This window comes from Nelumbo lutea, chromosome 1, assembly GCF_056320005.1.
Source record: "Nelumbo lutea isolate HS-2025 chromosome 1, American lotus-T2T, whole genome shotgun sequence".
Taxonomy (NCBI): Eukaryota; Viridiplantae; Streptophyta; class Magnoliopsida; order Proteales; family Nelumbonaceae; genus Nelumbo; species Nelumbo lutea.
The window spans coordinates 134223717-134247152 of NC_142684.1; the positions used below are offsets into that span (position 1 = coordinate 134223717).

Below are 23436 nucleotides of genomic sequence, written 5' to 3' on the forward strand. Positions count from 1 at the left end.
AATACTGACATATCCGAATTGCTCAAACATAAAACTTTTCAGAACAAAATAAAAGAAAATAAAGGGAAGTATGAATAACTACCTCAGAAGGCACCTTCTTCAAACACAGGGAAACAAATTCTTTCATAGGACGGGAGAAGTGCTCATCCAGCTGCACAACACAAGCATTACCCCATCCTTCAGAACTAATAAATGGTCTAAAAACAACTCAATCTCAACAATGATTTAACTCTAACTAGTAACTACTTGGAGCAGGGTAGAAATCAAGACGAAATGTTGAACCATTTGCAAATTAAGCAACTACAACAGTAAATGTGATGCATCAAAATAAACAAACCTGTGGCGGGTTTTCTCGCGGTATGATGAAAAGAACCCTCATTGGGTGTAGATCTGCAAATGGAGGCTCCCCTTTAGCCATCTCAATTGCAGTGATCCCCAAAGACCAGATATCTGCCTGCATAAAGTAAAAGCTGAGTGTGTGAAACAAGTGGACCAAGTTCCAAAAAGAAAATAAAATATCCAAGACAACTCTGCCAACAGGTACCTTTTCATTGTATCCTTCTGAATTTTGAATGACTTCTGGAGCCATCCAGAATGGTGTTCCTACAAATGTCTGTGGCTTAAATTTATTAACACAAAGACTTCAATGCTGTAACATAAATACTAAATAATTCCCATATTATCACAAATAAAGACAATGCAAAAGGAAATACCAAAGTACTTCAATCTGTTATTTTTATAAATCCATAGGAAGAGCATGACCTTTCTTTTATCAATTGTTCGTGTTAGTTGAGCAGAAACACCAAAATCTGCAACCTGTTACATATTTGAAAAATAATTTGAGAAATCAGAATCAAGTGAAGGCATTCCATCCATTTTAAACATCATTGGTGATTTTAAGAAATGTTTAGGCAAAAAGGATTTATGTACCTTAACATCTCCATTCTCTGTCAATAAAATGTTCGCAGCTGCCAAATTTATTGCAGGTCATTACATAGTGTGAGTAACATGAAATAAGGCTGAATGCATTTGAAAGTAAGAAAGGAGATGCAAATTCTATTTGCCTAATCTTTGAAAGGGTAAAGTAATAAACCAAACTGGATATTGATATTACTCTAGAGAGGCAATCATTTAACCAATTGAGATTAAAATAATCCATTTGGTGAAGATAAGACATGAATTCTCGGTGTTCACGATAGATGATATCATTAGAGGATAAGAGGCGGTGGCATCTACTTCAATGGTGTGTACTAGATTAACCAATTGTTGGACAAATCTGGCAGAAGACAAGATTAAAATGAACTTTGATGGCTGTGGCATTGGAACTCCAGGAAATTCAGAGATTGGAGGCGTATTTCACGATCAAGGAGGCAACACTATTATGGCCTTTTCAGAGCCAACTGCATATGGGAACACAAGTGCTTGCAGTACTTCAAGGATTGAGGCTGGAAAACACGTCAATATTCAGGAATGTGATTATTGAAGGAAACTCCAAAACCACTATTGCATGGTTGAGGGGTGATATGTAGGTCCATGGAGTCTAAGAAATCAAACCAGAGAGATCAGATTTCTAGTTCAGAGTTCAGACATTACAAGCTGAGGCAGTATGGGTAGCCTGGTTTGATAATTCTCTTAAAGACTCCCTGCCAATGAAGGTGTTAGTAGACAAAATCTAGCATGGAGGCTGGGGTCTGTATCCACCATGCTCAAAGAAAGGTGCAGTGTGTTATAGCTGGTAATTGTAGGGAGCATAATGGCTGGCTCCATAATACTTTGATTGGTACATAATCATTGTATTCTATTTTCAAAAGCAATAAGTTTTCAAGGAGTTGGCGGCAAATTGCTTCTTCAGCCTCATCAAGCAGCATAATATCTATCTACCAACCACCTTTGAACCACATGAAGCCAAATTTTGATGGGAGCAACATGGGCAATCAATGGATGTCAAGAGTGGCAGGAGTATCAGAAATCATGAAGTACATGTATTAACCATTTTTCTGGCCCTTAGCCAAGACAATTCTATAATAGTAGAGTTAATGGCACAATAACATGGAATCAAGCTAGGAAAGGCTCTTAACTACAAAAATCTCATAGTTAAGAGGTTCAAAGAATGTTATGGCTGGATTAAGCACTACAGGGATGGGATATTGTGCTACAGGAATGTTTTAAGAGAAGTAAGATGGTTAGCAAGGGCAATAAGAGTCACATGGACTCAGAGATCAGCAAAAAGCAAGGCAGATACACTAGCAAGTCAAGGGATAAATAGGGATCAAATGTACAGGACTTTCTACCTAGGAAGAGCTGTCTGAAACCGATGAAATTCAGACCTGTTTAGCAAGGAGAAATCAGAAAAGAAGAAAGAAAAACAGAGATGAAGAGAAGAGAAGAGAGGAGGAAGAAATAATAGAGAGAAAAGGGGTGCAAACTTATGTTTCTAGTCTGCCACCACAGGTGCTATTTATATTAGTCTTATAATAAAAGAGGTACAATGACAGGAATACCCGTCACTAGAAACAACAAAAAACATTCTAACAGCAATATAATCAGAAGGAAACATCAAGAAATAATGAAGAGGTGGAACCACAAGCTGGTCAGTCATTTTCTCTACAGGAAGAACAGCAAGTAATGTAATTAAGAAAATGAAATGACAGGTAGCCATCTAAAGTAGCATGAGAAGTGTGAGGCAGAACCATATTGTAAAGATTGATTCTTTTACTCAAACCTAATGAATTCTCTCAAAGTTACCAATCAAAAGAAATAGTTAGTGATTAAGAAATGGTATTACCTTTAATATCTCTGTGAATTTTTCCTTCATTGTGGAGGTATTCGATGGCATGCAACAAGTCACGTAAGATGCATGCTATAGACATCTCATCCAGTGGAGGTCCTGATTGAATCTATCAAAACACAATATATGTTAGATGCTGCCTTTTAGAAGTGTTTATGGAGAGCAATTAAATTTGTATACTTATTTAGGATTATTCCTGTCAATTTGTCCACCAAAATATTGCAACCAAATGAGTATTGATATGAGGACTAATTGCAATGGAAAATAACAGCTCTTTCTTTTTTTTCCTCTCTAATAGACATCCCAAAGAATAGTTTTTATAGTATCACCGAATGGTTGCATATTTGCTTATATATTGCTAACATAAAAAAAGGAAATAATACTTAAAAACCAAAGTATATCCATGTTTTTTCTTATGATGGCAAACATGAATAGAAACAATCAAATTGTAAATACAACTGCTAATTCACACAAATAGATTTGTTACTGATAATTTTTCTCCTGTTTTTCCTTTTCATGAAGTTAGCATTCAATGACCAGTTAGTACTTATGCTCTCAGTGACAAAGTTGTCTCCTTGATATCCAAAGAAGAGTGGAAATGGCATCCACCTATTGAAGGAACAGTCAAACTCAACCTTGATGGGTGCTCAATTGGAACCCAATTTCCTCCAATATTGGTGGTTTTCCAAAGAAACATTTTTTTTTGTTAATAAAGGGAAAGATTTTAGAAAAATAACAACCAAAGGTACAAAAGACATGCAAGGGTGGCAACGTAACATCCCAGACATCATGCACAACTCCAAAATGCCTTAAAAATCTCTAGGGAATACTGAAAATACAAAACATAAAGAGAAGAACAAACAAAAATCAAGGCAAGACAAACTATATCCAGCTCAGCAGAATGCTCAATTGACACTGGATATCTCCAACATAATGCAAAAGAAGCACCCAAACTCATTTCTTTGAACATGAACAAAATATGGGTGAATTTTGATCCAATCAATAGTGACTGGTCCACTCTCCAGGCCAACTTTTTATGGCTCTTCTAAATGTCTTCAAAGGTCCTCATGCTCCTCTCCTTCCAACTATGCCAACAAATGGAAAATGGCACACTGCTCCGAAAAATATTTGCTCTCTTGCTTTCTTGAATGATGACCAAAGAAAATTTTTCATTATACTGAAAAGGCTGCCAGATTCTTGTGCTGAAAAGTGATAAGAAATAAATCCTGTATAAATTTGGAAAATCTGCATAAAATAAATAGATTATTCACATCTTCCTCTGCCTTGAAACCTATGTGGCAAATGCTGACTATGTGAAATCCCCTTTCTTTAAATGGTCATTAATGAAAATACTGTCCACAGCGACAAACCATGCAAAAGCTCCCACCCTAGGTGGAATAAGGTTTCCCCTGTTAGAAAGTATTAGCTTTTATATATGTATTGGCAACAAGGGTGTAAAGGTCTCTTAGGCTCCTTTCATCCTGTTATTTAAACAGGGTACTTTTTGTCTTTGCACTTAACATTATATTGTTAACAAAAGCAGGACAGTAGTAAGAGAGAACCCAGTTCGACCTCTTCTGCCCATTAGCCATATTTCTCCTGACATTCTTCTTCTCTACTTCTTCATTCTCCTGAAGTTCAGGAATATATCAGACCTACTTTCCTCTTATTTTCTCTTGTTTTTGCTCTGTTTAAAGGCTGATCACATCCCCAAACACCTTTTGTAGATGGGATATAGATTCTTGATGGGATCCTTATTGCTAATAAGTTGATCGACTCACGTAGAAGGGATAGAGAAGGGCCAATTCTCAAGGTGGATATGGAAAAGGCTTTTGATCATGTAAGTTGGAATTTCCTGGACTATATGCTCTCTAGAATGAACTTCAGCTCCAAGTGGTGAAATTGGATCAAGGACTGTGTTACCACTCCCACTTTCTCTGTCCTCCTCAATGGTGTTTCCCATGGAAGATTCAAAAGCTCAAGGGGTTTAAGGCATGGAGACCCTTTGTCTCCCTTCCTATTCAACATAATAATGGAAGCCTTAAGTAAGCTCACCTGTAGGGCAACGGACAGTGGTCTCCTTCAAGGGTTTAAAGTTGGTGAGAGAGATGATCCAATCTCCCTATTCAATTTGCTGATGACACCATCTTCTTTTGTGACTCCCCATCTGATCAGCTGGTCTCTTTGGGTTTCATTCTTAGATGGTTCGAAGCAGTTCCAGGTCTCAAAATTAACCTGTCTAAGAGTGAATTATTGATGACATAGAAAGATTTCCTGATCCCAGTATGGCTAATAATTTGGGTTGCAAAACTGGGAATCTGCCCACCACCTACCTACATTGGCCTCCCCTTGGGAGCCAAAAGCAAATCTAAGAAGATATGGGATCCGGTTATTGATAGATTTGATAGGAAATTGTCGATGTGGAAATCTAAATACTTAACAAAAGACGGTAAGCTCACTCTAATTAAAAGTGTCTTGTCTTCACTCCCAATTTATTACCTGTCATTATCTTGGATTCCTGCCAGTGTTGCTAACCCTTCAGAGAGGAAAATGTGACTCTTTTTATGGACTGGTTGGAGGAACAGCTTCAAGTTTAATCTGGTGAGCTGGAATTCGGTGTGAAAATCAAGGAGAGCTAGTGGTTTAGGCATCAGAAATATTAAAACTGTTAACAAGGATCTTCTTGGTAAATGGTGTTGGAGATTCAGCAAAGAGAGGAGCAGTCTCTGGAGAAGAATCATTGCAGATAAGTATGGGCTCACAAATCTGGGGTGGGACTCAGATCCTGGCCTTCTTCCAAGAGGATGTGCCTTGTGGAGTAATATTGTATCTATCCTTCCTAACTTCTTGAAGGGGGGATTAAATGCAAGGTTGGCAATAGACATTTCAAGTTCTGGCTTGACAAATGGTGTGGGGACAATGCTTTAAGTGTAAGTTTCCCCTCTCTCTTTGATATTGCACAGGATAAAGAAGATGTGGTGGAAGGTTTCTTTGAATCGATGAATGGGGAGATTATTTGGGACCCTACTTTCGGAACAAATTTTAACGATTGGGAAATTCGTCCCTAACAGATCTTCTAAGTCATTCATGCCTTCAAGCCCAACCCACAGTCAGATGATGAAAGAATATGGTCTTGGGAGGCCTCTGGCAACTTCTCCTCTCAGTCCTCCTACAACAACCTTGTGATTGGTGACGATGGAGGCTTCCTTTGGGCTATAATCAGAAAATCCCATGCACCTTCAAAAGTTGTGCATTATAGAAGGATCTAATTGTAAAACAGCCATTCTGACATTCTTTCCACCATCTTGCATCCTCCTCCCTCGAAGGAATCTAAACTACTTAAAGCTCATACAGCAAGTCCAAACATTCACCAAGTTCTCTATCCAACAACAGTTTTTTAAATTTGGGGCACCACTCTCACAAAGTTCTCCAGCATCATACCATTCATCTTTACCAAAATCAAATTCTAGACCCTTACCCACTTTAAGCTTCAAAAAAATTCAAAATGTCTGTTCAAAACACATAATGCCATTCCAAACTCAAATTCCATATCTACATAGATGACACCTACCCTTCTGAATCCTAACACATCCTAGTCATACCATATTTACAAGTAATGACCCTTCTCAATTAAGTCTGCTACCCTAGCTGGTATCTTCAAAAGATAAAGACAATAAATGGGCAAGTTAGAGAGTACACTCTTAGTTAGAGTTAAATGACCTCCCAAAGAAAGACACTTGCTTTTCCAACCTGCCAACCTTCTTTCAACTCTATCTACCACTGGCTCCCATGTTGACAATGAGAAGGCTTTTTTCACCATTGTTTTTATCAATAAGAGAAATTCATTAGAAAATATTTAAAAATTACAAGATAGGGAGAGGTAAACTTTCTTAATTCTCCACAGACAAAAAAGCTATTACAGTTGAGCCCAAAACAACTGGTTCCTCCCCACTCCTTGTTTTGCTAAGACATCATCAAAACCATTTGCTGCCCTTTTAACCCATCTGAACTGTACTTCCATATCTTGAGTCATCCACTTCAATCTCTTTTTTTCATTATTGAAAATCCAAAAACCTTTATCTTCCTTTTGCAACCACTCCAATACCATCTTTGAATCACCTTCTACAATCAGATTTCTCACATTCAGATCTTTTGCCTTTTGTAACCCTTCCATGACAGCCATAACCTCAGCCCCTAGGGAGTCACCTATTCATACCAGATGGCCTGGATTCCCAGCACTACTCCCATCAAAGTTCAACTTGATGTAATCAACCATTAGAGGAGACCAAGCAGGGCTTATATTAGATTTTTTGCAATCAGAACTAGCCACTTCCTTCCATTTGTTCATGATATCGACTGTTGAGAAATCAGCAAACATCTTCAAAGATTTTACCTAACGAACCACTCTCACCAAAACGATTTCAATGATAGCTTCTCTACTTCTAAGAATTAATATCGGGATTTTACTTTTGTGGTGGATGATTATTCTCATAATTTGCCATCAACAGTGAGATGGGGAGAGGCCTTAAACAACCCTTGTAAGTAATATTTCAGCCCGACAGTGAAATACAGGTCTCAACATATCACTGAACTGTGAACTGAATTGAGAGCAAGAAGAAAACAGAATTAAGGGTGTCAAGAATAGTCGATCCCCACCCCAAAGAGTCTATTTTATATTAAAGAGATAAAAGATATGTACAATTACAAGAATGCCCTTATAGGGCTGAAAGATAAAAAGAACAGATAAAATAATAAGAATACGATACTGTACAACAAGGACTATTCTAATAATGTACATCAAGGAATATCTTTACACTCCCCCTCAAACTGATGCGTAGACATCAGCATCAGTTTGCCCACAAGAACGAGGTGTCGACTTTTAGTCATGGCCTTGGGGAAGATGTCCGCAATCTGCATGTGAGAGGCTACATGAGGAAGAGATATAGAGCATGCAACAAGAAGGTCTCTAATAAAGTCACAATCCACCTCGATATGTTTAGTCTTTCATGAAAGACAGGATTAGATGCGATCTTGATAGCACTATGTTGTCGGCATACAAAGGGATAGGAATAGGAAGTGGAGTACCAAGATCCATGAAAAGAGACTTCAACCAAACAATCTCGCTACATGCAGAAGACATAGCTCTATACTCAGCTTTAGTAGAAGACTTAGAGACAGTTTGTTGTTTCTTACACTTCTAAGAGATGAGAGAGTCACCCATGAAGACGTACTACCTAGTAGTGGATTGGCAAGTGTCAAGACAACCAACCCAATCAACATCAACATAAGCCCTCAATTGTATGGATGATGAGGAAGAGAAAAACAATCCCTGAGATGTTGTGTCTCTAACATAACGAATGATGCGGTGAACAACAGGCATATGAGGTTGTCGCGAGGCAGAGACAAATTGCTAACGACCTGAACAGTGTTTGAAATATCAAGCGGAGTCATAGTGAGATAGATCAGAGAGCCAACAAGCTGACGGTACAAAGTAACATCAGGAAGGATGAGGCCTTTGGATTTAGATAGCTTGACATTCAGCTCCAGGGAGGTATCAACATGTTTCTCATCAGTAATTCTAGCTAATTTGATGAGATCATAGGCGTATTTTTGTTGACAAATGAAATACCCTCAACTGCCACAATGGAACTCCAAACCCAAGAAGTAAGAGGACCTAGGTCCTTCAAGTGAAAGGAGTTATGAAATGAGGACTTTAGCTCACAAATGCTATCACGATCATCCCCAGTTAAAAGCATGTCATCAACATACAATAGGAGGATAGTGATACCCTGGGGTCTTCTCTTAACAAAGAGTAGTTAGAGGAACTCTGATTATACCTAGATGCAACAACCACATCTCGGAAGCGCTCAAACCAAGTCCTGGGTGCTTGCTTCAAACCATATAGGGACTTCTTTAGGTGACAGACACGTGAAGGATAACTGCAACATCCAGGTGGAGGTTTCATGTAGACTGTCTCCTTCAATTCACCATGAAGAAAAGCATTCTTCACGTCTAGTTGGTAAATAGTCTAGGAATGAACAACAGATATGGCCAGAAGAGTCCAAGCTGTGGTGATCTTAGAAACCGGGGCAAAGGTTTCTTCATAATCAATTCCACATTCCTGACTGTATCCTTGGGCAACTAATCAGACCTTATATCGATCAAGGGAACCATCTGACTTCAGTTTGATTGTATAGACCCAACATCTTCCAACAATAGAAGCATCTGGAGGAGCTGACACAAGATCCCAAGTATCACTCTCATGAAGGGCTTGAATTTCAGCATCCATGGCTTTTTTCCACTAAGAACTTCTAATGGCTTGTTGATAAGATCTAGGGATATCTGTGGAAGAAAGAACAACAAAAAGGAACTATGGTTTGAAGGAAAACCATAGCGGTCAAGGGGTCAAGAAATACGGGTAGAACGACGAAGTGGAATAACAGAACTACTATCTGAAATAGGAGGATCTTGGCTCAAAGTGTCACTTACAGGGGGTACCGAGGAGGGATGCTCTGGACCGGGTGGAAGGGGGGTTGTAGACGCAGGGACCGGGGCACATAGCCACTTGCGGGTGAAGACGAGAAAATATCTCTCAATTGAGGAAGTAGTACTGTTTGTCTGAATCAAAGTCCTGCAAAATAGAGATGGAAGAAGCAGACAATCTAGCAATCCCAACAAAGAATGAAATATGTTCAAGAAACACAACATTCTAGGAACCCCAAATACGATGAATAGCAGGATCATAGCACAAAAATCCTTTGTGATTAGGACTATATCCCACAAAGCCACACATAGCAAATAGAGTAGTTAATTTAGATCGTTCATGAACAGGAAGATGTACAAAACAAAGACAACCAAAAACATGAAGACTAGAGAAATCTGGGGGATGACCAAAAATTTTTGGAAGGGAGAAGTGTTGTCTAGGACAGAGGGAAGAAAATTGATCAAATACACGGCTGTACTAGCTGCTTCTACCCAAAATGAAGTTAGAGTATGAGATTCCTATAGTAATGTCCGCACAACACTAAGAATATGTCCATTCTTCCGTTCAGCCTCACCATTCTGTTGTGGAGTGTTTGGGCAACTGCATTGAGACTGAATTCCATAACTCCTCAAGTGGGCCTGAAAGTTTTGTCTCTAAATCCTCCCCCTGAATCTGAGCGGAGAATGGTCACATTGCACTTTAATCGACTTTGCACCATAGTATGAAATAATTTAAATGTGCCAAAGACTTCTAATTTGTGCTACAGAAAATAAATCCAAGTATATCTGGTACAATCATCTATAAACAATACAAAGTATCTGTATCCCAATCATGAAGTAATAGAAGCAGACCAAACATCACTATGTATTATCTCAAAAGGTTTAGTGGCATGTTCAGATGTATGAAGAAATGGTAAAACATGGCTTTTACTCAAACAACACACAGAGCAAGAAACAACAAAAGTATGAACAGGAATAACTTTATTCTTAATACCAGAGTTAAAAATCACTATGTATTATCTCATATAGATGACCCAATTATTTATGCCATAAACCCTTACAGTGAGATGCAATGTGCCAAAACCTTTACACTCATAGCACTGAGTTTTGGAAAAGTTCTTGGAGGTTGACATCTTACCTCCATGAGCAACAAAGGCTGTTTTAGTCCCAACTTCAGTCATCTTCCCATCAAGCATAGGTGCAGTGAGAAGTCTAGTCTCTTCCCTCAGGAGTTCCCCTAAAACAGAATCCATATCTGGAAGTGTTCCCCTACTCAGAATGTTGGACTTGATTATCTAATATTCAGGTCTAAGTTTCATCAAGAACTGAGTCACCTTTCTCTTCTCAAAATGTTTCTGAAGATATTTCACACACTCTGCTAGATCCGAGGGTTCAATATGAACAATCTCATATTCAGCCCATAAAACAATAAACTTTTTCCAGATACGTTGGACTGTTGATATAGGAAAATATTTCTAATTCTATTTGGTACTGTTTAGATACGTTGGATTGTTGATAAACTTTTTCCAGATACAAGTACATCTCATAGGTTGTTTTCATTCTCCTCATAGGTACAGATATATGATAATCAATATAACTCAGAATCCAAGAAACGAGCTTACCATTATCCAACTTCCATTGTTGTAAAGCCTTGGCCTCAATCTCAGTTGGCTTAGTGACCATTCCATTCAGGTATCCTTCTAAACCTTTCCCTTCAACATAAAAGTCAAAATGGAACCTCCACATCCCATAGTTCTATCCATTCATCTTCACAAGAATAATATATCCTCTGTCTGAAGCCATTACAGCAAGAAAATAGCACAAAATAGGGTTAGGCTGAAGTTTAAAGGAACTAGACTGAAGTAAAAACTGATCAAAATGAGTGATGTAAACTATAATCAAATCCAAGAGAGTAAAAAAACTGAGAAACAAACCCCTTTCTTTCACCGGAGATTGTCCAAGATCCAGTAGAAGAAGAAAACTGGATACACAGTCCAGAAAAGGAAAGTCTAGGCGCAGCTACCTAGAAGAGAAGTTTAGATCTTGCTACAAATGGATGGCAAACAAGAAAGATCCAATGAAATCTCTCTTTTTGGATACGAGAAAGCAGAAAAATGGTTCCTGGAAAGATCAAAACAGTCCAGAAACAATCGGCAGAGATGCAAGTTCTCAATGGATCAAGAAAAAACAAGGTGGATCAGAAAAAAAGGTCAAAGGGCAACATGCTCTGATACCATGTGAACCAAAATGAGAGCAAGAAGAAAACAGAATTAAGGGTGTCAAGAATAGTCGACCCCCACCCCAAAGAGTATTTTATATTAAAGAGATAAAAGATATGTACAGTTACAAGAATGCCCTTATAGGGCTGAAAGATAAAAAGAACAAATAAAAAGAATACGATACTGTACAACAAGGATTATTCTAATAATGTACATCAAGGTATATCTTCACATGAACATCTAAGATGGAGACAAATACAGTTGAAATATTTAGTGACAGGAAGAAAGAACCCAAACAAAGGTAGAGGTAACCCATCATTTCACTTGAGCATTCTGAACTCATGGCCCGACTATTTTATCTTAAAATCTGTTTGCTAGATGATGAACATTACATTTCATATGAAGCATCATTATAACATCTCCACACATCTCATAAAATATTTTATGCAATCAAATTTGGACATTGATATTCGGTTATAAGTTCTATCTGAGACTCTGGTTAGCGTAGAGTGGTTGGTCTTTTTTTCAGAAATAGATAAAAAAGAAAATAACTAAACCCAAAATTTGCAACATACATCACTAAGCGATGAGAAATTTTCCATGATAAAAGGAATCAAAATAAAACATTACCAGCACAACAACCACCAAACAGAAGCAACCTAACCTCATCCACTGTTTCCAACACACCAACCCAAACAAAAAATTGAACCATTCAACAACCCAACCAAAACAACTACTCCCAACAACACCATCTAAAGCCTTAAAACTATACTCCAAACCATAAAAACCCCAATTCCCCCTATTAGAGACAAGCCTTTTCTTTCTGGTTCTTCTTCAACCTCCAAAATCATAAAGATTTATCATCCTTGCCCTTCTCTAATTCCTGGAATGTTTTCCTTACAAACTCTACACCTCCCAAAAGGAACAGGCTCAAGATTTTACTTATCGAACTTCTTGAATACCATCTTCCAAAACAATTCCCTTCTCAACTAATCTCACTTGATAAAATATCCGATCAACATCATTCTCTTTCATCTCCAAGACTTCTTCCTCATGATAGTCTTTCCTTCCCTGTTTTAAGTTTGATCCTTGATCTGCACTGCAGCAGGAACAACAGCCACAACATTGATAATTCTTTATTCTCCTTAGCTGATGGATCTTCAGGCGCCCCTTGTTGCTTCTGCTTAGATGGTTGCTATTTTGTCTAATTAAGAGGTTCTTTTTTCAAAAGGTAATGTTTTGTATTAAAACAAACGGAAAGGATATACAATATAACCCATATACACTCCAATGGAGAGTATGCAATGTTTTTGTTAACCAACAATTAACAAGAAAATAAAGTATCTATATCAAAATATCTACTATAGTCAGACTATAAACTCCTTGTTCATTGACAACCAGTGTTTTAAAAAGCGTGGGAGGTGTACGCCTGGAGGCGCTCCCAAAACACCCTGAGGCATATGCCAGAGGCGCTGACACCTTTGAGGCGTATAGAGAACATTGATGTGGGCCCCACAGCTGTGGTACCACTCTGTCCGTAGGGTAGAATGTATCTAGTCACAGCTGTGGTTATTTAGTTGTTTTGTTATTTCTAGTTTCAGTTTTATATTGGTTGTTATCTAGTCACAGTTATGATGTAAACACCAAGGGCAGATATGTCCTTTCATGTAACTAGCATAACCTATACATATTAACTTAAAGTGGCGGCGGCAGAATGATTGACATTTTGTTCTTCTCCTCAAAATCTGTGTTCTATTGCTCTTCCATCACTCTTTCTTCTACATCTTCTTCACTTTCTCTTCTCATTGAACCTAAAATCTCTTAGTGATCAAGACTGAATAGCAGTCTTGAAAACCTACATGGTATCAGAGCCAGGTTAGGGTTTTTCATGTGAGTCTAATACCAGCCGACCACATGAGAATCTCCTAGGACTGAAAGATGAAAAGGAGGAGTTCGCAGACTGATTCTTGGAGATCGCCAGAGGTACTAGCAGTTGTTAGAAACTTGCTAGGGTTGCAGAGTGTTGGTGGTCAGGAAGGATCAGAGAAGACTAGGGTTCAGGTAACCCTAGAAGGCAGCGAACTATTTTTTCCTTGTAAGTTGTTACTTTTTCATAGAAGTTCTTTCAGAGAAGATAGGTTGGACCTATCTGGAGGGGAAGGCTGAATCATTCTAGCTCTTTCTCTCTTCGATTTCCTAGGGTTTTACATCAAACCCTGGACAGAACTGTGTTTCTTTCTACTCTAGGGTTTGAAAGTGATCTGCAGCAAGCTCTAGTGGTTGACTGAACTCTGTGATCTACCTAGAGCTACTCTTAAGTTGATTGGTAGATCCGATCAAATTCTAGGGTTTCTTACTAACCCTACTGCAAGCTCATCTATACAGTTTGGACTGTGCGACTGAATTGCTTCCTCTCAGGACTGATTAAAACCCTACTGAAAGCTCATCTATATAGTTTGGACTGTGCGACTGAATTGCTTCCTTTCAGGACTGATTAAAACCCTAACTTTCCCTAGCATATCAGTTTTGTTTTAAAGTTGTTCTCAGAGTTCTAAGGGGGATAGGGATCTACAGACAGCTACTGTTGTGTTGGCTAGTTGGTTTCAGATCAGAATTACTTCGGTTTTGTGCACATACACTGAGAATACAGATCAGGCCTATACTGTTTTGATTGTGATTGGTGATTCAAGTACTGTTTTGAGACTTGACAGAAATGGAGTCTAAAATTCAGGCAGAAGGCAGTCTTGGGAACATCAGTCATGGTGGTATTTCTGAGATGGGTGGTCAGATTACGACCGTAAAGTTTGATGGATCAAACTATTTGGAATGGACCCAATCAGTCATGATGGCTATTGGTGGAAGAGGTAAATTAGGGTACCTCCTGGGAGATATGAAAGAACCTTCCAAGGGAGACCCGACATATACCAAGTGGATGCAAGAAAACTACTTGGTTATGACATGGCTGTGTAATTCTATGCAGACTCATATTAGCCGGAATTATTTGTGGGCAAAAACAGCTAAGGAGATATGGGATGTTATGAAAGAAACTTACTCCCAACCCCTTAATGTTGCCAGAGCATATGAATTGAAATGTGAAGTGAACACCCTTGAACAAGGAGAGAAACCAGTATCGGTCTACTTCTCTACCTTGAAGTCCCTGTGGCATGAGATTGATCACTTAGATACTCTTCAGTGGGAGAGTCCCAAAGATGCTCAGACCCATAGAAAGCACATCGAGACAAACAGAGTGTTTGAGTTCCTGGCGGGACTGAACTCAGAATATGATATTGTGAGGCAGCAGATTTTGACTAGAGACAATGTGACTCTCTCTCAGGCTTACTCAATTGTACATAGTGAAGAAACCAGAAGGAAGGTTATGATGCAACCCATATCAGCCTTTGTAGCGGCTACACCCAAATCAGGGGGTGATTCAGAGAAGGACAAGAGGAAGGAAGACAAGAAGGATGTAGTATGTGAACATTGTAAGAAACCCAAACATACAAAAGAGACATGTTGGAAACTGCATCCCCACTTGGTTCCTACGAAGTTAAGAAACAAGAAGGGCACTGCTCATGTAGCCATGAACACTGATTCAGCATCCTCATCTGGCACAAAAGGAACATCTTTGGAGACCTTAGCTGCAGTTCGGGCTGCCCTAATACAGCTAGAAAAGGAGGTTGGAAATTCAGCTCATCCACCGCAGCCTCCATCAGCCCCTGTCACATCTGCCTTCGCCCATTCAGGTACTCGAGCTTCAGCCTATCATGCCTCATCTCCAGGTACTACTGAACCTTGTTGGGTAATAGACTCAGGTGCATCTGATCACATGACTAGCTTGTCTTCATTGTTTACTACTTACCATTTGTCTTCTGGTAGGGATAAGGTATCTATTGTTGATAGCTCCTTGGTTCCTATTTCTGGGAAGGGTGACATCAAGCTTTCAGATACTATCTCCCTATCATCTGTTTTGCATGTTCCTAAGCTTGATACTAACCTTCTTTCAGTCAGTAGTATTACCAAGCATATGAACTGCTCAGTAACCTTCTTTCCTGACCGATGTGTTTTTCAGGACTTGGAGACGCAGATGGTGATTGGGACTGGCCATGAGACGAATGGGATCTATCTGCTCAGGGAGCGGTTTCGTCAGGGAGAGTCAGTAAAGAAGTTGTCTTTTGTTTCTAAGAGTGTGAGTCCGGTTATGCTTTGGCATAACCGATTAGGTCATTTGTCTTTTCGATCTTTACAGAGTTTGTTTCCTACTTTATTTGAGTCTATTGAGTTGTCTCAGCTACAGTGTGAAAGTTGTGAGTTTGCTAAGCATTGTAGAAAGCCTTATTTATTGAGTAATAAAAGGAGTGATAATTTTTTTGATATTGTGCATACTGACGTTTGGGGGCCTTATCACATCCCTTCCATGGGTGGGTACAGATATTTTTTGTTATTTGTTGATGACCATACCCGCTTTTCTTGGGTTTATCTCATGCGTTCACGAGATGAGGTACCTTCCCTGACCCAAATTTTTCACCAAATGATCCTAACCCAGATTGATGCCAAGATCAAAGTTCTCCGATCTGATAACGCAAAGGAATACTTTGCTAAATCATTGACATCTTATCTTCTTCATCATGGGGTTATCCACCAGAGCTCTTTCCCTCATACACCTCAGCAGAATGGAGTTGCCGAGAGGAAGAATAGGCACATTTTGGAAGTGGCTAGAAGACTCATGTTTACTTCTAATGTCCCTATTCGCTTATGGGGGGACGCTATCCTCACGGCGGTATACCTTATTAATCGGGTCCCTTCCAGGGTCCTTGATATGCGATCTCCTTTTTCGCTTCTACACCCACGTGAGGACTTGTTTTCTATTCCCCTTAGGACATTCGGTTGCACTTGCTTTGTTCAGCTTCTCGGACCCCATCCCTCCAAGTTCGAACCCAAAGCCTCCAAATGCATCTTCCTTGGTTATGCACAAACTCAAAAGGGTTATTGCTGTTATGATCCTGTCTCCGGGAGGAAGTTTGTCTCCATGGATGTCACTTTCTTTGAGGGGACACCCTATTATCCTCGGGTTGCCCCTCAGGGGGAGAGTAGTGAGAGTGGGGGTTTGAGTTCTTGTCTTCAAGGGGAGAGCAGTGAGAGTGGGGCAGTTCCTTTACCTATTCCATTGGGTGATGAGAACTGCAATGGTGAGGGTGGTCAGAGGGATCAGGAGTTGAGGGAAAGCTACAATGGTGAGGGTGGTCAGAGGGATCAGGAGTTGAGGGTTTATAACAGGCAGTGCAGACAGGTTGATCCTGATCATCAGTAGTCCAGACCAGCTCCAATCTCATCTGCAGCTCCAGGTCCAGATACTTCAGTCCCAGAGCCCACAGAGACTTCCCCTACAGATGATCTTGACCTTCCAATTGCAGTCCGTAAAGGGAAACGACATTGTACCACATCCACAGCCCACTATATTTCCCATTTTTTATCCTATGATCGCCTATCTCCTACCTACAGGTCCTACCTTAGCTCCATTTCCAATGTCCCTATTCCAAGAACAGTGCAAGAAGCCCTATCCGTCCCTGAATGGAAAGATGCAATGCAAGTTGAGATGGATGCTCTGTTGAAGAACAACACCTGGGAGGTAGTTGATTTGCCAAAAGGAAAGAAACCAGTTGGATGCAGATGGGTATTTACGGTGAAGCATAATGCAGATGGATCTATTGAAAGGTATAAAGCTCGGTTAGTTGCAAGAGGGTTTACACAGACTTATGGCATAGATTACTTGGAGACATTTGCACCGGTAGCCAAGATGACTACTATTTGAGTTCTCTTGTCCCTTGCAGCAAGTCACACTTGGCCTTTATACCAAATGGACGTGAAAAATGCCTTTCTGAATGGAGATCTGCAGGAAGAAGTTTACATGCGTTTGCCTCCTGGCTTCTATGATGCAGAAGTAGGTAAGAAGGTCTGCCGGCTCAACAAGGCTTTGTATGGTTTGAAACAGTCACCTAAGGCTTGGTTCGATAGATTCAGACTAGCACTTGTGAAGTTTGGATATGTACAGGCCCAGTCAGATCATACCCTATTCATCAAGAGGGTGGAGTCCTCTTTGACACTGTTGGCAGTATATGTTGATGATATTATGGTCACAGGGAATGATAGCCATGAGATTGAGTCTCTTAAACAGCTTCTTCACCAAGAATTTGAGGTGAAGGACCTTGGTGTACTCCGGTATTTTTTGGGTATTGAGGTTGCTAGATCCAAACAGAGGATCTTTATATCTCAGAGGAAATATGTCCTAGACCTGTTGGCAGAAACTGGAAAGTTAGGTGTCAAGCCTACAGATAAACCAATTGAACAGAATCACAGGATTAGTGCCGAGAGTGGGGAGCTTCTTAAAGACAAAGTTATGTTCCAGCAACTGGTAGGAAAGCTCCTATATCTCTGCCTCACTCGGCCAGATATTACTTATGTTGTTAGTGTTGTCAGCCAGTACATGCATTCTCCTAGAACCACACATCTTCTTGCGGCAGAAAGAATCTTAGCCTACTTGAAGAGATGCCCAGGTAGGGGTATACTTTTCAAGAACAACAATCACATGAAGGTGGAGGTTTATACTGATGCAGATTGGGCTGGGAGTGTTGATGACAGAAGGTCTACCTCGGGATATTGTGCCCTTGTGGGAGGACTTGTCTCCTGGAGAAGTAATAAATAAAGTGTGGTCTCCCGGTCAAGTGCTGAAGCAGAACACAGGTCCATGGCCAATGGAGTGACTGAAATCCTATGGCTAAGATCTCTACTTGAGGAGTTGGGTATTGAGTATGCGAAACCCCTGATGTTGTACTGTGATAATCAAGCCGCCATTAATATAGCACATAATCCAGTACAGCATGACAGAACCAAACACATTGAAGTTGACCGCCATTTTGTGCAAGAGAAGGTCTCATCTCAAGAAGTATGCCTCCCTTACATCACATCCAGTATGCAACTAGCCGACATTCTTACTAAAGCCGTATCAAGAAAGAAGCTAGAGGTGGATCTATCCAAGTTGGGAATGATGAACATATACTCCCAACTTGAGGGGGAGTGTAGAGAACATTGATGTGGGCCCCACAGCTGTGGTACCACTCTGTCCGTAGGGTAGAATGTATCTAATCACAGCTGTGGTTATTTAGTTGTTTTGTTATTTCTAGTTTCAGTTTTATATTGGTTGTTATCTAGTCACAGTTATGATGTAAACACCAAGGGCAGATATGTCCTTTCATGTAACTAGCATAACCTATACATATTAACTTAAAGTGGCGGCGGCAGAATGATTGACATTTTGTTCTTCTCCTCAAAATCTGTGTTCTATTGCTCTTCCATCACTCTTTCTTCTACATCTTCTTCACTTTCTCTTCTCATTGAACCTAAAATCTCTTAGTGATCAAGACTGAATAGCAGTCTTGAAAACCTACCACAGTTGTGGGGCCCACATCAATGTTCTCTACAAGGCGTACACCTCATGAGGCATGCTAGAGGCATACACCTCATGCGCCTCATTCACATCTGATATAAAAAAGACAGAAAAAAAAAAGAAAAAAGAAAAAAAAAAGAAAAAGAAAGAGAAGAAAAAAGAGAAAAGGAAAGGAAAGGAAAGGAAAGGGAAGAAAAGATAAGGGGAAAGAAAGTGGCTTGCCCCCTGCCCCTTCGGCTGGGGGGCTTCGCCCCCCAGACCCCCCCTTTCAACTAATGTTACACATCTTCATTCTTCTTAATATAAAAGCTTTTTATTAAAAATGAGATCCCCCCTTCCTCTTCATCCTCCTCCTAACCCCTCCTCTTAAGGAGCCTTACGCCTCCTTGTGTTCGGGAGGCTTATGCCTCTTGCGTTTTGAACTACACACCTCACCCCTCTAGGTAGTGGAGCGCCTCGCATCACGTCTCTGCATTTTAAAACATTGCTAACAACCAAGAGCATAGCTTTAATCCTCCTTAGCACCTCTTGGGCAGTGGAACTTCTATTTTCAAAAACCCAAGTACCTCCTCCCCACCCCCCCAACACAAACACCAAAAAAAATGCCAAAGGGATCAAATTCCACACTATGCAAAAAGAATAAGATGGAAAGGGAGAAACCACCTACCCATCTAAACATGTCCAGAGCCATACTCCATACCCTAGAAGAGAAAGGGTAGTGTAAAAAACAGATGGTTGGCCAATTCCTACTCCCAAGAGCCAACACACACCTCACACAGTCCAACAATACTTAGCAGTTTATCCCGTGTGAGACACTTCTCTAACACAGCCAGCCACACAAAGAACTTCATTTTAGAGGGAGCACCTGACTACCAAATTTTGTTAGAAAGGAAATCACCTTAAGTGCATTGACTCGGCCTTTTATATGAGGATTTGACAGAGAAGAGGCCACTATTCTCCCACCTCCACTTTCTACAATCTGATTGACCGGCCTGGGAAGATAACTGCTGGAGGGTCTAAAGAAAGTCCACAATTGGTCCACTTCCCACATGTCCAAGGTATTTCCGAGAGTGGGATTCCAGGTTACCACACCATTAGAAGATGGGTAACAATCTATGACCAAGGTTTCTCTATCGTGTGACACCAAAAACAAGGCTAAGTAGACTTCCATTAAGCCTATTGCCCACACCACCTGTCCAATTGAAAGGGGAGCAAGAAACCATAGGGCAACACCAGATATAGGGTTATATGATGACTGAACCAGCCAATTGAAAGAAAAATGTGGTTTACTAACCTGTCAAGTGTCTTTTCCTGGAAAAAGATGGTACCTCTTGCTGATCAAAACAACCCACACAAAAAACTCCAAACCAGAACGCAGATGTAGGGTTAAAAGAAACCTGATGTCAAGAGCTGGTACAGAGGACCTGCTCTGATACCATATAAACTCTCTTGGTCAAATAGAACAGAGAACACAAAAGGACTTAGGAGTATCAAGAATCTTCGACCCCCACCCCAAAGAGTCTTATATATTAAAGTATATGTACAATTACAACAATGCCCATGCAGAGCTGCAAGGGGGAAAAAGAGAACAAATACAAAAAGTGCAATATGCAACAGGGACTATACTAATAAGGTATATTAAGTCTCAGAATCTCCACATCTATCACCAGAGACCATGTCAATCAACAACCTATCAGAAGGCTGCCACTTAGATCCAAGGAAATCTTCAGTTACAGATCTCCCATGACTTTGTGTAGATCAAGCTCTGACACCAATTTGGTATCATGGCCTCAAGCTTATTCCACTATGTTCCCAATAGGTAAGCCTTTTTTGTTAGTAACCAGATGGAGTTATTAGTATTGAAGCTCAATAAGTATAAAACAATCATTTTCCAAGAGATGGGAATAAAAAAGGATTTACAGGCATAGAAACTTTAGGAGAGCTATAGAAGATTAAAGGGAAAGCATCATTCTCCAATCATCAATTTTAAAAACATGCACATCAAATAAGTGAAAGAATAACTCAAGTTTAGCAACTCAATTGAAGTTAGATCAATGTGGGTCACTTCTTTCTTCAGAAATCCAACCGTGCTGCTTGCAGGGATAATCTATGCATTGCTAGAGGAGTTCTAGCAATCCAAGGATAGCCAGATACCAAATGGTTAAGTACACCCACTCAGGCTACTAATAGCTTCACTTGGCAGGTTCCATCCATCCTAATCATGTTTCTATGGTGAGGAAGTTTGGGAATGACAGAGCAAGACAAACCTAAACCCATTGATCATGCCTCACAGCCCGAATGAATTGAGTGGTGCAACATGAATGAGAAGTGGAAAGTCCAATTCCCCAAAATAAAATTTAACATGGCACACAAAAACCTGAGGAAAGGGTGGTAGACAATTATGATAATGATTTGTGAATAGTTAAAAAGAAAATGATTGGTGGCAGAAGACATTGTGGAATGGATGACACACTCATATGCATATTATTCTTTTTCAATATCTAATCTACCTACCAAAAAAAGTGTGGAGAATCAACTCAAAAGGACAGGTCAACAACCTAAAATACACTGTTACAAGATGACACTAAGAATGAATATATAAATGCACAATGATTTTGAGATGCTCTCTCAAATCAATACAGGCTCATGGGATGACATTAGAAGAGAGATAGATCACTGCAAATAAACTTAATTGTGTACATGTGATCTTGTTTCCAACCAAAAAACAACTATGTACAAGGCATTCCATGAACTATATGGCCCTTAGATTTGAGCAGAATAAAGGGCAATTCATAATTTGTTAATACATGATGTATTTAAGGGACCACAGTCCATAGAGCTACTGATGATAGCTGGAACTCAGGAATCAATATCTGAAACAGGGGAGATTAATCTTGTGGTTGAGGAACTCAGGAACTGGTTGTCTATACATGATGTATTTAAAGATGATTTTTTCTGATTCTTTTTTGAGGGTGGACTTTTTTGAAGGTCCCTAAACGGAATATACAAGTACAGCACCTCATTGTACATGGGACCATTCATATTTTGATTTTAATACAATATGCTTTGCCTTTCTCAAAAAAAGAAAAGAAAAAATGTCTGTTTATGAATACAGAAAAAGTGCCAAGGCAAAAGAAATTCTCTTACTAAAAACCTCAAGACGTATGCCATGCAGTGTGCATATAAGAAAAATGTTTAACAGAACCCACTCACACATGGAAGCAAGAAAACTATGAAATACATACTAGATCAGCAACAGATCCGCCAGCCATATATTCCATGATTATCCATAGTTTGGTTTGGTGGAGATAGGACCCATAGTACTCAGTAATGTATGGAGATCGACACTGTTGCAACACTGAAATTTCCTGGAAGAAAAATGCTTAAATAAGAAAAGACCCATCATCATTAAAGAATTACTTCATTGCCAAATTAAAGGAGGGAGGGAGGGAGGGAGGGAGAGAGAGTGAACCTTTTGAATGTCTTCAATTTCATCCTCTCTGCAGAAGATCAAGAAAAATAAGCAAAGGAACTACAAAGAAAAGATTAGGTAATACACTCAAAAGCTCAAGAAAAATTCATGTTATATAAAAGAATAAATGGTAAATCGAGACATAAGAGATCATGATCCAAGAAAACATCCATGCTTACAAGTTACATCGCATATTTGGGTCCAACAATTCTTAGAGGAAGTCCCAAAGTCCACAAGAAATAGAAGAAAATATGGCATCAAAATTGTGAAAAATTAAGCTTCTTATAACATTGGTTATTTCTATCAAGAAACATGTCCATGCTGGTTGGGAGGTTTCCATTTTTTTTTGATAAATAGGTTGGGAGATTTCCATTTCTTTCAATCTTTCCAAATTTGGTATTTTAATTTGCTTTTTTTTTTTTGTTCTTTACCAAGAAAAGCCTCAGGAGGAAAGACTTCACAGAACTCCTCACCACCCTGGAAGGGTTGTACCCTTATTTCTTTAGAGCAGAGATACATCATTCCCCCATCCACCCACCCACCAATCCTCCCAAGTCAAGATATTTTATTATACAACAACAAATAAGTCAACATCATTTTCTTCTCCTTTTCTTTGTGTGTGTGTGTGCTGTGTGGGGGTGAAGGGGATAATGCTAGAAGCAATCAAACAAAGAGAAAACATTATAGCAGGGTTGAATTCACTCCACAGCTTCTTGACCATTATTGGGATTTATTTGAAACCTTTCTCATCCAATTTGGTTGCTGTGCTTCTTGTGAATCTGAGACCCAATCTCGTCATGGTCATTCACCAGAGTATTTTGTTTCTTTTGGTTCACAAAGGGATCCTATGGCACAAAGTTATGGGTCCTTCAGCAACATGTTGGGAGTTCTGTGGCAATTTTTATTGGGACTGGTACTTTGTTCACATTGGATGTTTAAGAGGCCTTGCAATGTGGGGGATGGTAAAGGGGCCACTGGTTTTCTAGAGATCATGTGCTTCCAATCGTCTCAATTCATGTTGACAAAAATCTGT

At 39.7% G+C, this 23436-nt stretch overlaps 1 protein-coding gene across 8 annotated transcripts in view; it reads right to left on the reverse strand.

Annotated features, from left to right (window-relative positions):
• The window catches only part of LOC148877701 (uncharacterized), a 110969-nt gene that overhangs the window by 34734 nt on the left and 52799 nt on the right, over positions 1-23436 (reverse strand). For 5 of the 8 annotated variants that reach the window (XM_088942368.1, XM_088942374.1, XM_088942410.1 and 2 more), the window contains 8 exons: positions 22404-22431; positions 22177-22299; positions 2786-2897; positions 931-968; positions 763-816; positions 545-613; positions 338-454; positions 83-151 (listed from right to left, as the gene is read on the reverse strand). In XM_088942368.1, the coding sequence (XP_088798494.1) occupies positions 83-151; positions 338-454; positions 545-613; positions 763-816; positions 931-968; positions 2786-2897; positions 22177-22299; positions 22404-22431 (610 nt within the window). Of the gene's footprint in view, positions 1-82; positions 152-337; positions 455-544; positions 614-762; positions 817-930; positions 969-2785; positions 2898-10893; positions 11065-22176; positions 22300-22403; positions 22432-23436 lie in introns of all 8 variants that reach the window. The other 3 variants (XM_088942383.1, XM_088942396.1, XM_088942390.1) reach the window with 1 other exon arrangement.